A 12,749-nucleotide genomic window follows, 5' to 3' on the forward strand; every position below is an offset into this window, starting at 1 on the left:
AGATGGTTGTGCCAGCGTGCGTGTTAGCAGCACTTCTCTTCAACACCTGGAGCAAAGCATGGAACTGAGGCCACGTCCTCCCTAGCCCCACACAGAAACAGCAGCCCCTGCCCTTAGCAGTGCTTTATTGGTAGAAGCAGAGCATGCTGCCCAGCCTCAGGCTCAGAGGAGGACTGTGGGGTCTCTGCAGGCTAGGACTGAGTGGTCTCTCAGTCACGGTGAGGGAGGGGAGGGAGGGCTGGGAAACAGTAGAAAGTGCTGTAAACCCTCCAGCTGACTTTTCTTGCCTGGGGTGCAAGACCACATAGCTTGGCTCCCAAGCCTTTGCACGTGGCACTGATTCATAACCTAATACCTAAGAGACTCCCACGGCGGGAAGGTCCATTGCTGCTAGGAGCCCCCAGCTCTCACTCCCGGCTGGGGAACCCAGCTCTGAGCTGTAGCCAGCAGAAGCGTCAGCAGGCGGCAGTTGCTCCAGGGGGACAAGGCAGCTTCATGGTCCTCCCCTTCTCCTTGTCTCCAAAAGTTGGAGGCTTGGGATAGACTCCTGTGGAAGTAACAGAACAGATAAGTGAGGAATTTACTGGACATTTAGAAATGGAGCTGTTTTTGGGTATTAGTGACCAAACTGAGGATAGTTGGATGCTCCTAATTTCCTCGCCAAAGTCCTAGGGCCTGGGATTGACTGTCAGCCCAGAAGCTAGTACATTGGGAAGCCACTTGGAAAGAGTACGGTATCCCTCGTGACAAGTTCTGTTTTCTCTGCTTAGAGACCTAAGAGGACTCAGCCATCCATCCAGGGAAGGATATGAGGGCCTAACCCAGCCCAGGGTGCTGGAGGTGGCCTCCCCTTACCTGCAGAAGCCTCATTTCCCCCGCCAGGCTGACAGGTTCAACCTGGGGATACGGCTGCAGCTCACAAAGCCCCGGGGATAGATGTTGGCTCTGAAGATGTCCCTTGAAACCATGGTGATACCGGTATTGTCACATATAATTCGAGACAAGGAAATTCTGCTCAGGGCCTCGCGCTGTCTTTTGGTGAAAACACCTCGTTTCTGCCACCAGAACCTACCAGGCAGTCAAGAGATGTGGGTGAAGGCTGGGGAGGAATTACCTTGTCATGAGCACCTGTTGTGTGCCAGGCACTTTACATATATTATTCCATTCAGTTCTCACAAAATTCCTGCAAGATTGGAATCTTAGAAATGAAACAAATTCAGTGGCCAAATAAATTGCCCAGTATTCAGTGCACAGTAATTTAAGTGGCCAGGGCTGGATTTGAACTCAGGCAATACCAACTCCAAATAAGGAGTCAGGTCTTAAATCACAAATTTATTGGAGGGAAACCAGATTTCGCCCTTTCTGCTCATGTTTTCTGGGATCTACCAACCCAGAACAGCGAGGCTGCCAGGCTACCTCCTGGGTTTAAGATGACTCCGGCTCAGGCAATGTGGGCCTTGCCTGGGTCAGTGTCTCTCTTCCTTTAACCCAGCTTTCCAGAGAAGAGCCTCCTGATTTCAGATCCTGTGAACTTGGAAGAAATGATATTAAAAAGAGCAGTGATCTTCAATGTTTAGTCTTGAAATGCTAGTGTTTTTCCACTCTGCCTCTGGTGCTAATGTCTTTTATGATAGGGTCACTTACCTGTCTCCGTCTCGGGCTCTTCTGAACTGGTTCTCGAACAGACAAGCCAGAAGAGGCCCCACTCGAGCCCCCGGCAAAAGAGGCTCAGCGATGGCCCCAATCCAGATGTCAATGTTGTCAGGGGTTCCATACAGATTCAGGAACTTCCTTGCCAAGTCCTGGTTTTTCAGCACCCGGCTAAGCTGTGCCAAATTCCGGGGCTGGGAGAGCCCACAGAAGCGCCTCCAAGCATTGTACCCTGCAGGGGAACGGGGAGAAGCAGCTTCAGTCTTGCTGACCTCCCATTAGCTTCTGCTTCTCTCCACCAGTCCTCTGGGAGGAAGCTGTGGCCAGTCAATATTGGGCAGACCCAGAAGATCCTGCTGGCAGAAGAGGCCCTAAACCTTCCAAAGACCAGGTTTCTGTCCTCTGATTGAAAATGTGAGTGGACAACCATGCTCAGTGTGCATCAGACTAAGGAGTGTGTCCTAACTTAAAAAGCTGTTTTAGCCCAAAACACATAACCACAAATCCAACACTTAATGATATTATTACTGGGCTCGAGTGCATTCGTTAGACACAAGTAAGACGGTACCCAGAACATAAAAGACTCTCCATCAGGTTTGTAGAATGAATGAATGAGTGAAAGAATAAATGAATGAACAAACCAATAAATGGAGAGCGTGGATAAAATTCATCTACTCAGAAAAGGACGGCACACTATGATTGATATGAGAGGTCCTGCATAGGCCAATATAGAGACACAAAGTAAATTAAGAGGTGATTGGGGCTGGGGTCGGGATGGGGATTGACTGTTCTTACAAGGTTTCTTTGGGGAGTAGTGGAAATGATGTGATATTAGATCATGGTGATGGCTGCATAACTCTAAATACACTAAAATCATTGAATTGTCCATTTCATATGGGTGAATTTTATGGTGTATCTCAATAAAGCAGTTTTTAAAGTTTTCAGAAACTTCCAAAGACCAGCCGTACCAATTTGTCAGCCATCAGGATCCCACACAGGACCAAGCCACATCATAAGATGTGACAATCAAGGTAGGAGATAGCTTGGCCATGTCCCAAAGGGACACCAGCCCAACATCATCCATTGAACCACAACTCACACACACCATCACCCAGCGGAACACATGAAAACCACACAGGGTTTTACCATACTGAGCACTGTTGGGTGAATATCTCAGGACCCTCACAGCACCTTTGTGAGGTACTTTTATGGCATGCTAACTATATCTACTATGTTTACTAAAGTTGAGCAACCATGGACTTCAGGGTCACTTTACTGTTCAGTGGAGCTCAAACCAGGTTGTCCAGTTCCCAGTTTGATATTGGACTTGGGAAGGGATTAGAGGAGATTGTAAGAGCTAGTGTCAGGATAATATTTCTGGAGGGCACAGCTATTGCGGGGAGCAGAAACTCGCAGTGTGGAAACTTGGGTGGCTAGCGATCTCAGCTCTCCAGCAGGGAGCGCCCACAGCTCCTTAGCTGCCAAGAGCACCCAAGTTTAAGGAAGGAAAGAAGCTCAGGTTTCTCGAGTGCCTGCTGTGCTCTACCAGGCGCCGTGTGAAGTGGGGTGGGCAGTAGGAGGTGCCACCACTGCTTCACACATGGGCACATGGGCCTTCAGGTTCTTTCCAGACAGGGAGGTAGGAGGTGGGAAGGAGAAAGGAGCAAGGCAGTGGCCAAAGCCTTCCCCTACTGGGGTTGAACAGGGGGAAGAAAGGAGAAATTGTAAATTTAAATTCAGATTTTACTACTTCTTATTTATGTGACCTTGGGCAAGTTACTAGCTGTCTCTGAACATAGTTCCTCATCTATAAAATGACTGTAATCATTGCTTCTCAAGGTGATTGGGAAAACAAATTAATGTACATGAAAGTGACTAACAAAGTGCCTACATTTTCTTCTTTCCTGGGATAAAGTCATTTGTGCCCTCACCAAACAGTCACTGCAGCCTTAGTTTTATTCCACCTATTCCCTGCCTCTAAGACTCTGCCTTTCTCCACTTAGAGCAAGGAATGTTTCTGTAGCTCCGAGATTTTAGCCTTCCTCCTTGGATCTTGCCAGAGTGTTGGGAATGGAGCAGTTCTTCCCTGCCTTTGAAGCCTATTGCGTTTTTTTCTACTTGGAAAGTTCAAGCCTCCCTTTTTCAGCTCCTGGGCCTAAGTCCTGGTCCTGTGGTGGACCTAAAGCTGGAGCCCCTACAGTGGATGGGGAACCATGGCAGGACAACAAGCGGTGTTCCAGGGGTGCTTTGGGAAATCAACCTTGGCCTTGCATGGCTTTGCACCCCTGTACATCCTGTAGATAGTCCCAGTCAGAAGGGAGGTACTAGGGTCCTCCCAGACCCCTTGAGCAGCCTGGCCTGAGCAAAGCTGGGAGAAGAGGCGGACAGCGCCCTCACCTGGAAGGCCATGGTCCCGGCTTCGTTGCATGTTGAGAGCTGCCAGGTCCAGCCCGATCCTCCTCACTTGCCGAAACAGCCGGTCCCGGAGTTCATCCACTAACATGGCATCCTGACGGTTCAGCTTGGCAGGGGTGGCCATGAGTCCCCGGAGGATGGGGTCGATGCCACCTGGTGGCAGGGAATGTGAGCAGCACAGATTGGACCAGCCTCTGGGAAGCTACTTGGGTTATCACATGATGCCAAACTAGCCCGGAGCTGGACAAGCCAGCTGGGTATGTTCAGTAATGTTTGTCAGGAAACAGAGCTCTGGAGAGGCAGGAAGCAGCTGGAGCTGGGAGACACTTCTTGAGTGGAAGGGGAGCTCCCCATCAATCTGACATTAGCCTCCACCCCTTTAAAAAATCCTCTCATTCCACAGAGGATGGGAGGCCTGTGACTGAGGGTCTTGCTGGCACCTGCCTTGTTTCCACTGTCCTGGGGAGATTTTAGCAGTGGCCTCTGCAGCAGTCTGGCTTCCTGGCAGTAAGCTTGTCCCACCTAGGGGAGGGCATGCTCCCCACCCTTCCCCTGGAAAACCTGGTCACCTTCATACACGATCCGCCAGCCGGCAAAGAAGGCAGAGCTAAGTGGGACGTGCGAGTTGGGTGCAGAGGCCCGGTACTGTCTGTCCAAGCGGAACATGAAGGGCTGGAGCATGGTGTGGCCAAAGCGGAAGGCCAGGGTGAAGACATTGGCCACTCGTGGGTCCACATTGGAGCAGTACCCCCTGTAGGGTCCCAGGGTTCTCCTGGCCCGGGCCTTGCCCAGAACCAGGGGCAGAAAGTCTCGGTAGGTGATGATCTGGAAGAGAAGACAGGAGGAACATTCCCTAGAGGCCACTCACCCACACCCTTGCCTTTTCAAAGGGTGGCTCAGACATATTCTTTATTGTCATCATGTCAAATGTGACAATATTAATTTCCTATTAGTGGGTGGAGATACAAAGCCCAGAGAGGGTGAGTGACACAGACAGGGTCACACAGAGTTAGAGGCAGAATCGGGGGAAGAGGACAGATCCAGGCGCACCACCAGTCACCCAGACCCAGCTGGTTTTAGGCACATCCCCAAGGATGTGTTAAGGACTGCTTCTTATGCCAAGCTTGTCATCTGGGGGATGCTGGGATGCAGAGCTCCTTACCTGGACCATGGCCCCCATGATCTTCCGAGCCTCATTGTACAGCTTGTCTCCAGTCCACCGGGGATTCAGGCGTCTCAGCTCGGTGGCCAGCCGGTTGTGCTCTCGCATAAAGAGAGTGTGCATGGCTGCCAGCTTGGGGGTTTCCGTTGATCGGGTGTCACCTTGAAAACCCCAAGCTCAGATTTACTGCAGCCTTTCCCAGAGCAATGTCTTTCTACTAGGGCAGACCCAGGGCTGGGGACTGGAGAGACGGGGTGGGCCACACTCCTGGCCCTCACTGGACCTCCATCTCTTCAGCTGTGCTGAGGCTCCTCATCGCCACTCTGCTCCCTAACACAACAGGTCAGGAGCAGAAGGACCAGGGGTTCCTAGGAGGCTTGGGTTAGGTGGGAAAGCACAGGGCAGCTGCTGGTCTCAGGCAAGGGCTTCTTTGCCTAAGGATTCTACTCTATAAGACAACCAGATCCATAGCCCGGACCAGCTATGGGCAAGGGCACCTTGACTTTGGGACTGCGAGCCCACCTGTCCATGAGCTGCCTCTGCCTACATGTTCTCTGCCAAGGGCTGGTGTACCTTTTTCCATCTTTGGGCTTCGTATAATACTGCTCTTCCCCGTGAGCCGGAAGGAAAGAGGAAGAGAGGGAGGGTTGGGCAGAGACTGTTCTTAGGAACAGACTTTCTACTCCAGGCAGGGAAGGAAAGTTAATTCCATCATTTGCTTGCTTTTAACTAAACTCTTTTGCACAAGGTCTTAGTTCAGTAGACCTCTCCGGAAGGCACACGCTGTTCTTCCCAGGACACACAAATATACAATCCTTCAAAAGAGGGGCTGGGGCCGACTCCCTGTGAGGAAAACAGTGGAATAGAGTGGACTGGGCAGAGACCTGGAAACAATACCGACTGTGTTCTCAAGTGGACTCTGCCATTTGAAACTAACTGTGTGCTCTTGGGCACATGATTCACCTTCCCTGAGTCTCAGTTTCTTATCGTAAAATAAGACCAATAATATTTCCCTCCTTTCAGGGCTGTTGCAAGGTTTAGAGATGGCATGTTTAAATATCTTAATAAGGTTGGGTGCGGTGGCTCACGCCTGTAATCCCAACACTTTGGGAGGCCAAGGCAGGTCAGTCACCTGAGGTCAGGAGTTCGAGACCAGCCTGGCTAACATGGTGAAACCCTATCTCTACTAAAAATACAAAAATTAGCCATATGTGGTGGCAGGCGCCTGTAATCCCAGCTACTCCGGAGGCTGAGGCAGGGGAATCACTTGAACCCAGGAGGTGGAGGTTGCAGTGAGCTGAGGTCGCACCACTGCACTCCAGCCTGGGCGACAGAGTGAGACCCAGTCTTAAAAAATAATAATAAAATAAATAAATATCTCAATGAGAAATGACTACCATTATTTTTGTAACCATGTACATGGGGCAAAAGACCCTGAAGAGAGTTCAAATTAAGCTTCCAGAAGAAGGTATTAACTGTCTAGCAACAGGTGGGGACAGGGAGGAACTAAGGAAATTTATCCCAGAGAAGAGGAAAAACGTGGAGATGGAAGTAACAGCTACTTTGAGGTATTCCTGTGTGAAAGAGAGACAGGGTCTTTTCTGAGGTTCCAGAAGCATGATTAAGGGGAATAGGTGAATATTTGATCAAAATAAGGAGACCTTTCTAACAGTCGGAGCTGCCTGTGGCTGAGCTGGGGCACCATACAGGTGGTGAGAGCCTTCTCACCAGAGATGGTTAAGCAGTTATCTCTGGGCACACACAGGGAGCTTGGAAAGGGACTCCAGCATTCTGATTCTGTGATGACTGTGCACAGATCTATGCCTATTGTGTGCCTAATACTGAGGTCCCAAACCATGTACCTTCACCACATCCCACCATGACTTCCCAATCGGGACCCCAGGGATGGCTGTTTCCTGGGAAGACACCACCTTCCTCCCAGTCTGACCTGCCAGGAAGCAGGGGATGCGCGCCGAGCGGTTGGTGAGGAGACAGGGGTCGTCACGCAGGTTGTCAAAGGGCAGCAGGGCCCGGCCGTTGTCTTGGAAGCGCTGGTTGACGGCCAGCAGCCCCAGATAGTTGGTCCGGTTGCGGAGCCGCAGCGAGAGGGAGACCTCACTGCCATACACCATGCTGGCGTCCACGAAGGAGGTGAGCGCGTTGATCTGGTTGCGGACTCTGTTTTTGTTTTGGGGGCATGAGGGTGCCGAGCGGAAGAAGGGGATGCAGTCACGCTGGTTCTTGATGCGGGGGTCATTGGGTGGTATCTGAGATGGAAGAGGAGCCAGTGACACGGGGCGCCTTCAATAGTAGACTCACTTCTCTCCCTCGTGTCCCACCTCTCTCAAAACCTTGCTTAAAACTCCCTTCCTCCAGGAAGCCCTCCTTGACTCACCCAGGCTCATGCTGCTCACCCCTTCAGTCTGAGTGTCCTTAGCATTTTGTTTCATAGAGTCTCAAAAGGTTAGGAATGAATGAGGCTTTGGAAACAATCTCGATCCTCATTTTACAGCAAGGAAAACAGCCTCAGAGAAGGGAAGTGACAACTAGTTAGCAGGAAAGGTGGGATTAGAACTTAGTTCTCTTGACTCTTAGGCTTGAGCTTCTTTAATTCTGTTCGGTTCGACAGACCTTTTCTAAGCCCCTTTCTTGCTTGGTGCTTTGGAGACTATGAAGGTCAAAAAACACAGGAAAGGTTGCAGGAAGCTGGCAGTTCAGTGGAAAAAGACACACACATGGAGTTAAGAAACTAGGTTGAAGTGGCATCTGCTGTGCTTGATAGAAAAGCCATATGTGGGCTGGGCGTGGTGGCTCACGCCTGAAATCGTAGCACTTTGGGAGGCCGAGGCAGGTGGATTACATGAGGCCAGAAGTTTGAGATCAGCCTTGTCAACGTGTGAAACCCCATCTCTACTAAAAATACAAAAATTAACCAGACATGGTGGCGCGTGCCTGTAATCCCAGCTACTCAGTAGGCTGAGGCATGAGAATTGCTTGAACCCAGGAGGCAGAGGTTTCAGTGAGCTGAGATTGCACCTCTGAACTCCAGTCTGGACAACAGAGCGAGACTCTGTCTCAGAATAATAGTAATAGAAAGAAGAAAGAGAAAGAAGAAAAGAAAAAGAAAGAAAGCAAGAAAGCAAGGAAGGAAGGAAGGAAGGAAGGAAGGAAGGAAGGAAGGAAGGAAGGAAGGAAAGGAAGAAAGCAAGAAAGAAGAGAAAGAAGAGAAAGAGGAGAGAGGAGGGGAGGCCATGTGTTAAAAGTATAAAAGGAAGATCTGAGAAGGCTCCCCAGAGGAGGTGCCCCTAAGCCAGGGATTGAGGAATAGATAAGATTGCTACAGGGAGAGGCCATCTAGAGGCCCTCACATGTCATCCCTCATGAATGTGGCCCCACCTATTAAGGGTGACTGTGTGTGTACGTGTGTATATGTGAGAGTGTGTGTGCATGTGTGTCAACCCTATGTCCCTAGCAGAGACTCTGCTCCTTGGATTCTATCTTTTCTTCCCTAGCACCCCACGCTGTCCTTGCCTTCTAGCCTGAAGGTAGGTTAGGACCCTACTCACAGCCCAAGCCCAAGAAGTTGGCAAGAGCTGCAGGGCCCTTAGACCACTCTGGGAAGGAGAGAAGGGCAAGAGCTAAGAGGCCCTTAGGTTGCCAAAAGCAGGGGCCCAGAGGCTTCCCCTGTTGGATTCAGACCCATGGGTCAAGACCTGTCTCGAGGGCTTCCCACCCCATGAAGCCTGACCTCAGCCTCCTGGCAGATTGCCCTACCCCCACCTCTCAAACACACACGGTGCGGGCTCTCTGCTCAGCTGTTTCTTGTGTCTCTGTCTCATACCCCAGCTCCTCAGGCAGCTGCTTAAGGATGGTGCTCCAGTCTTCCAGATCCCCACCCCCAGCACCTTGCCTTTTGGGGAGGCCACACAGGGGCGTGGGGGATTGGCTGAGGGTACCTTGATGGGAAAGCAGGGGGGCAGCTGGGCACAGGTCTTCTCACAGTCGACGCCCTCAGTGAAGGCCACTCTGGCCGGGGACTCCGGGGAGAAGTCCAGGTCATGGTCAATGAACTGGCCCCACTGCATGAACATGAGGGCCCGGCCACGGTCGGAGGTCAGTCTCTCGCTGGGGAAGCGCACAATCTGGTTGGAGACAGCCCGGACCTGGGGGGGAAATAACGTCAGCACGGGACATGGGCTCCCTGACCCCACAAGGTATTAGAGCCAACCCAGGACTCAGGGAGCAGCAGCTGCCCTGCTGGAACTGACAGATTCCCCTCTCTGCCCTCCATGCCCCCTTTGTCCCTGGAGATGTAGCCACCTCCTGCTCTGATTCCTAGAAGGATGGTTTCTGGCTGGGCTCCTGAGGATTCTGGTGATAAAGAGAAGGAGAGGAGCCAGGTTGACTGGCTCAGACCTCACCAGCTCTTCCAGAGGGGAAGGCAGATCAAATAGATAGATCAATTTATAGACTGATAGCTACCCAGATGATAGCACTGATTCACAGGTGCACGGGCTGGTTGCCAGGTGATGGATAATGCATGTAGGGAGTACTGAGTCAGTGGATGGAAGGATGGATAGAAGAAAATTAATTAATAGATGTTGATAGATGGGTAGATGATAGACCGCTATATTGATATATCAGTAAAAAACTGATGACTTGATAAATGTGAAACAGATCAATAGATAAAGTCAGATTAAGGTATAGAGCCATTTATATTTAGCAAGACTTGACACTGATTTTCTCAGAAAAAACTCTACAACACCGTAATGGTTAGCATGAATAGAGCACGTCCTATATAGCTATTGATACCAAGGACTTCCATATTCACACAATATTCTACGAGGTAGGTTTTAGGGCCATTTTACAGATGAGGAAACTAAGCCTCAGAAAGCTGTATTATTTGCCACAAGTCACTGCGCTGGTCAGTGGAAGGGCCTGAGTTCAAGCCCTGCCTGGCTGACTCTGGGCTGTGTTTTACTTCCCACATTTAAGAGATCAAGCAACCTCCCACGCCCTCAGCCCCAACTCACAAGAGGGAGAAGGAAGCCATTGCGCCTCCTGCCGGGGGTCCAGCCAAAGGGCAGCGACAGCCCATCCTCATACTCGGCGGGCAGCCAGCGAGCCAGAGCCTGGTTGGAGGCCCCTAGCCAGGGTCTCCTCCTGCAGCCGTGGGTGGGGTAGGTCAGCAGTGGGCAGAGCCTGGAGATGGCTCAGCATGGAGGGAGAGGGTGGGTGCAGGAAGGGAGGGGTCCCCAAGCAGGAGCAGCCCCCCGCACATACTTGTTGTTGCATCGTCCAGTGATGGTGCGGTACTTGTTGCTGCAGCGCTCGGCCTGGTCCTGGAGAGCACAGCCACTGGCCTGGGACAGCAGCCGCAGCTGTGGTTCTGTTAGCACATCTGTGGGAAGGCAGGTGGGCAGGCCTGAGTTGGCCTGCTCTGTACCTCCCATCCCTTTACCCTCTGTCCTCCCTGCACCCCAAGCCTGTGCACCCTGCCTCCCTCTCCTGGCTTCCTTCTACTCCAGGCCAGGGCAGGCCCAGGGGGCTCAGTGGGGATCAGAGTACCAGTGACATTGAAGGGTCCGGACCACTGGGGTTGTAACTTCTCTTCAAGCAGCCCCAAGGCCACATGCATATAATCTGCGGCCTGAACAACTGTCCTGGTGGCTGCTACCGGTTGCTTGAAGTAGGACAGGAGGTCCATGGGGCTGGCTGAGCCGCTGCGAAGCCGCTGCTTGATGCTGCCCAGGAGAGGAGAAGTGAGGGCTGGAGAGAGGGTGCAGACCCACCCAGCAGAGGCCCAGTCCTGGGGGACAGTCAGGACAGGGCATGCGGACAGAAGGATGGATGGAAGGGAGGCTCTACCAACAGGAGAGGTTCATAGGGTCCAGAGGTGGGTGATGGGTGAGAGGACCTTGGCTGGCGCCCATGCCCCTCACTGATCCTCCCAGGCCCATGCAGCCCCCAGACCCAAGTCCACCTCTTCTGGGTCCAATTGTAGGCAGCATCCACCCGCAGCTTGGCCTCTGCTATGCAGTCCCGCAGGACCGAGGTCTCCACTGCCCCAAGAGAGTCTGTTCAAAGAGATGGGGACTCAGGGTTCAGCGAGCCACAAGACCTCCATCAAATCCCAAGTGCTTCCCCTTCCATTTCCCTTCCCTCCTCCTTGGCTGTCTAGGGGCTATTACCTGTGTCAGTGCCCTCACAGGGCTGGGCAAGGATGAGTGTGGCCAGGACCCCTGCCAAGGCTGGAAGCAGATGCATGTCTGCAGTGAGGCTTCACCAGCCGGGATGTGAGTGACATTCACAACCTGCGAGGGAGGATCCTCTGTGCCCCTCTCACTGTGAGGACCCCCAGCTGACCTCTCACCTCCTCCTGCTCTTCTCTGGACGTAGCTTGGAAGGGACTTTTATAGCCCATTCTAGGGTGGGGGAGGGCAGCTCTGGGCCCCAGAAACCCAGCCTCTTGGGTGGAGTTCTGGAACTTCCCTCTGGTTTTCAGGGGAGTTTTGAGACTGAAACCTCCCACCCCACCCCCTGCCAGCCTGGGGACATTCTTCTTGCCTACCCTTCACTCCGTCCCTACCCTCTACTACCAAGCCCACTGATGCACTTCTCCCAGGGCCCAGAGCAGCGCCTGGGACACAGGTGTTGCTCAATGGATATTTGTTGGCTGACAGGAGCAGTGCACCTCAGTCACCACCACCTGGCTGCGTGGCCTCGGGCAAGCCACTTTCCCTCTCCAGGCCTCAGTTTTCACATCCCTAGAATAAGAGCTGGGCCAGATCATTGGCAAGGTGCCTCTCCTCCCACAGCAGGGCAGAAACTGAATCTGCCTTACTGTTATACACACCCCCAGACCCAGCTCAAAGCCCAGCATTTAGTAGGTGCTTAGCAGGTGTTTGTTGAGTGAATAAATGATCTGTGATGAATGATTTGGCTCCTCTCCTTATCCCCTAGCCCTACTCACTCCCTCCAAGGTGCCAGGGAAAGTGTGCGGCTGTGGCCGAGGCAGGGCCTGGCAGTGAAATCCCTCATGGGCCATTTTGGGGACACAGTGAGATGTCACAGGTGAAACACCCAGCCGAGTGAGCTGCTGTGGAGCCTAAAAGTAAGCACCCACCGTGGGCTTTATTCTCTTGGCATTTCTTCAGTGCCAATCAGTAGTAGGTTTACTCTGAGAAGTAGGTTTCAATTCTGAGTTCCTACTGGGCTTGGTGAGAAGTAGCTTCTTTAGAGGCAGTGTGCTGCACCAGGGTCTGATTGGCCTGGGTTGAATCCAGCCCTGTCACTAGCTTCATGGCCTTGGGTGAGCCTCCATTTGCACATTAAGTGCAGAATGCATCCCTGTCAGCCTTCTGACAGGGTCCATCCTCTCTGCACCTAAGCCTTCCTCCTGCAGTTCCCTGCCTTGGATGAGCCAAGTTCGTCCTTTGCCTCTGACCTCATCTCGGCTGCCTGGAGAGCGCGTGCTCATCCCTGAGACAGTTCCAGAGTCACCACCAATGCGGCCAGCAGC

General features: G+C 52.3%; 1 protein-coding gene across 1 annotated transcript; it reads right to left on the minus strand.

The window, feature by feature from the left end:
• Window positions 1-108: 108 nt before the first annotated feature.
• Window positions 109-11,615, minus strand: EPX (eosinophil peroxidase). The gene is made up of 13 exons (XM_005583818.4): window positions 11,419-11,615; window positions 11,211-11,304; window positions 10,796-10,971; window positions 10,511-10,628; window positions 10,261-10,390; window positions 9,184-9,390; window positions 7,176-7,494; window positions 5,228-5,388; window positions 4,635-4,890; window positions 4,048-4,218; window positions 1,645-1,882; window positions 856-1,068; window positions 109-547 (listed from the first exon to the last, which is right to left on the minus strand). Exons 1-12 carry the CDS (start codon window positions 11,492-11,494, stop codon window positions 867-869), a joined length of 2,148 nt encoding a protein of 715 aa, XP_005583875.3. The 5' UTR covers window positions 11,495-11,615; the 3' UTR covers window positions 109-547; window positions 856-866.
• Between the last annotated feature and the right edge of the window lie 1,134 nt (window positions 11,616-12,749).

Source organism: Macaca fascicularis, chromosome 16, assembly GCF_037993035.2.
Source record: "Macaca fascicularis isolate 582-1 chromosome 16, T2T-MFA8v1.1".
Lineage (NCBI taxonomy): Eukaryota > Metazoa > Chordata > Mammalia > Primates > Cercopithecidae > Macaca > Macaca fascicularis.

Bases quoted from the DNA above. Each gene is read 5' to 3' on its own strand.
- EPX (XM_005583818.4), bottom strand. From the start codon at position 11,494: ATGCATCTGCTTCCAGCCTTGGCAGGGGTCCTGGCCACACTCATCCTT. The intron at 10,972-11,210 runs GTGGACTTGGGT...TCTCCTGGGCAG, and splicing joins TACAATTGGACCCAGAAGAG to CATCAAGCAGCGGCTTCGCA. The intron at 1,883-4,047 runs GTGAGGGCGCTG...GTTCCCCTGCAG, and splicing joins CCGGGACCATGGCCTTCCAG to GGTACAATGCTTGGAGGCGC.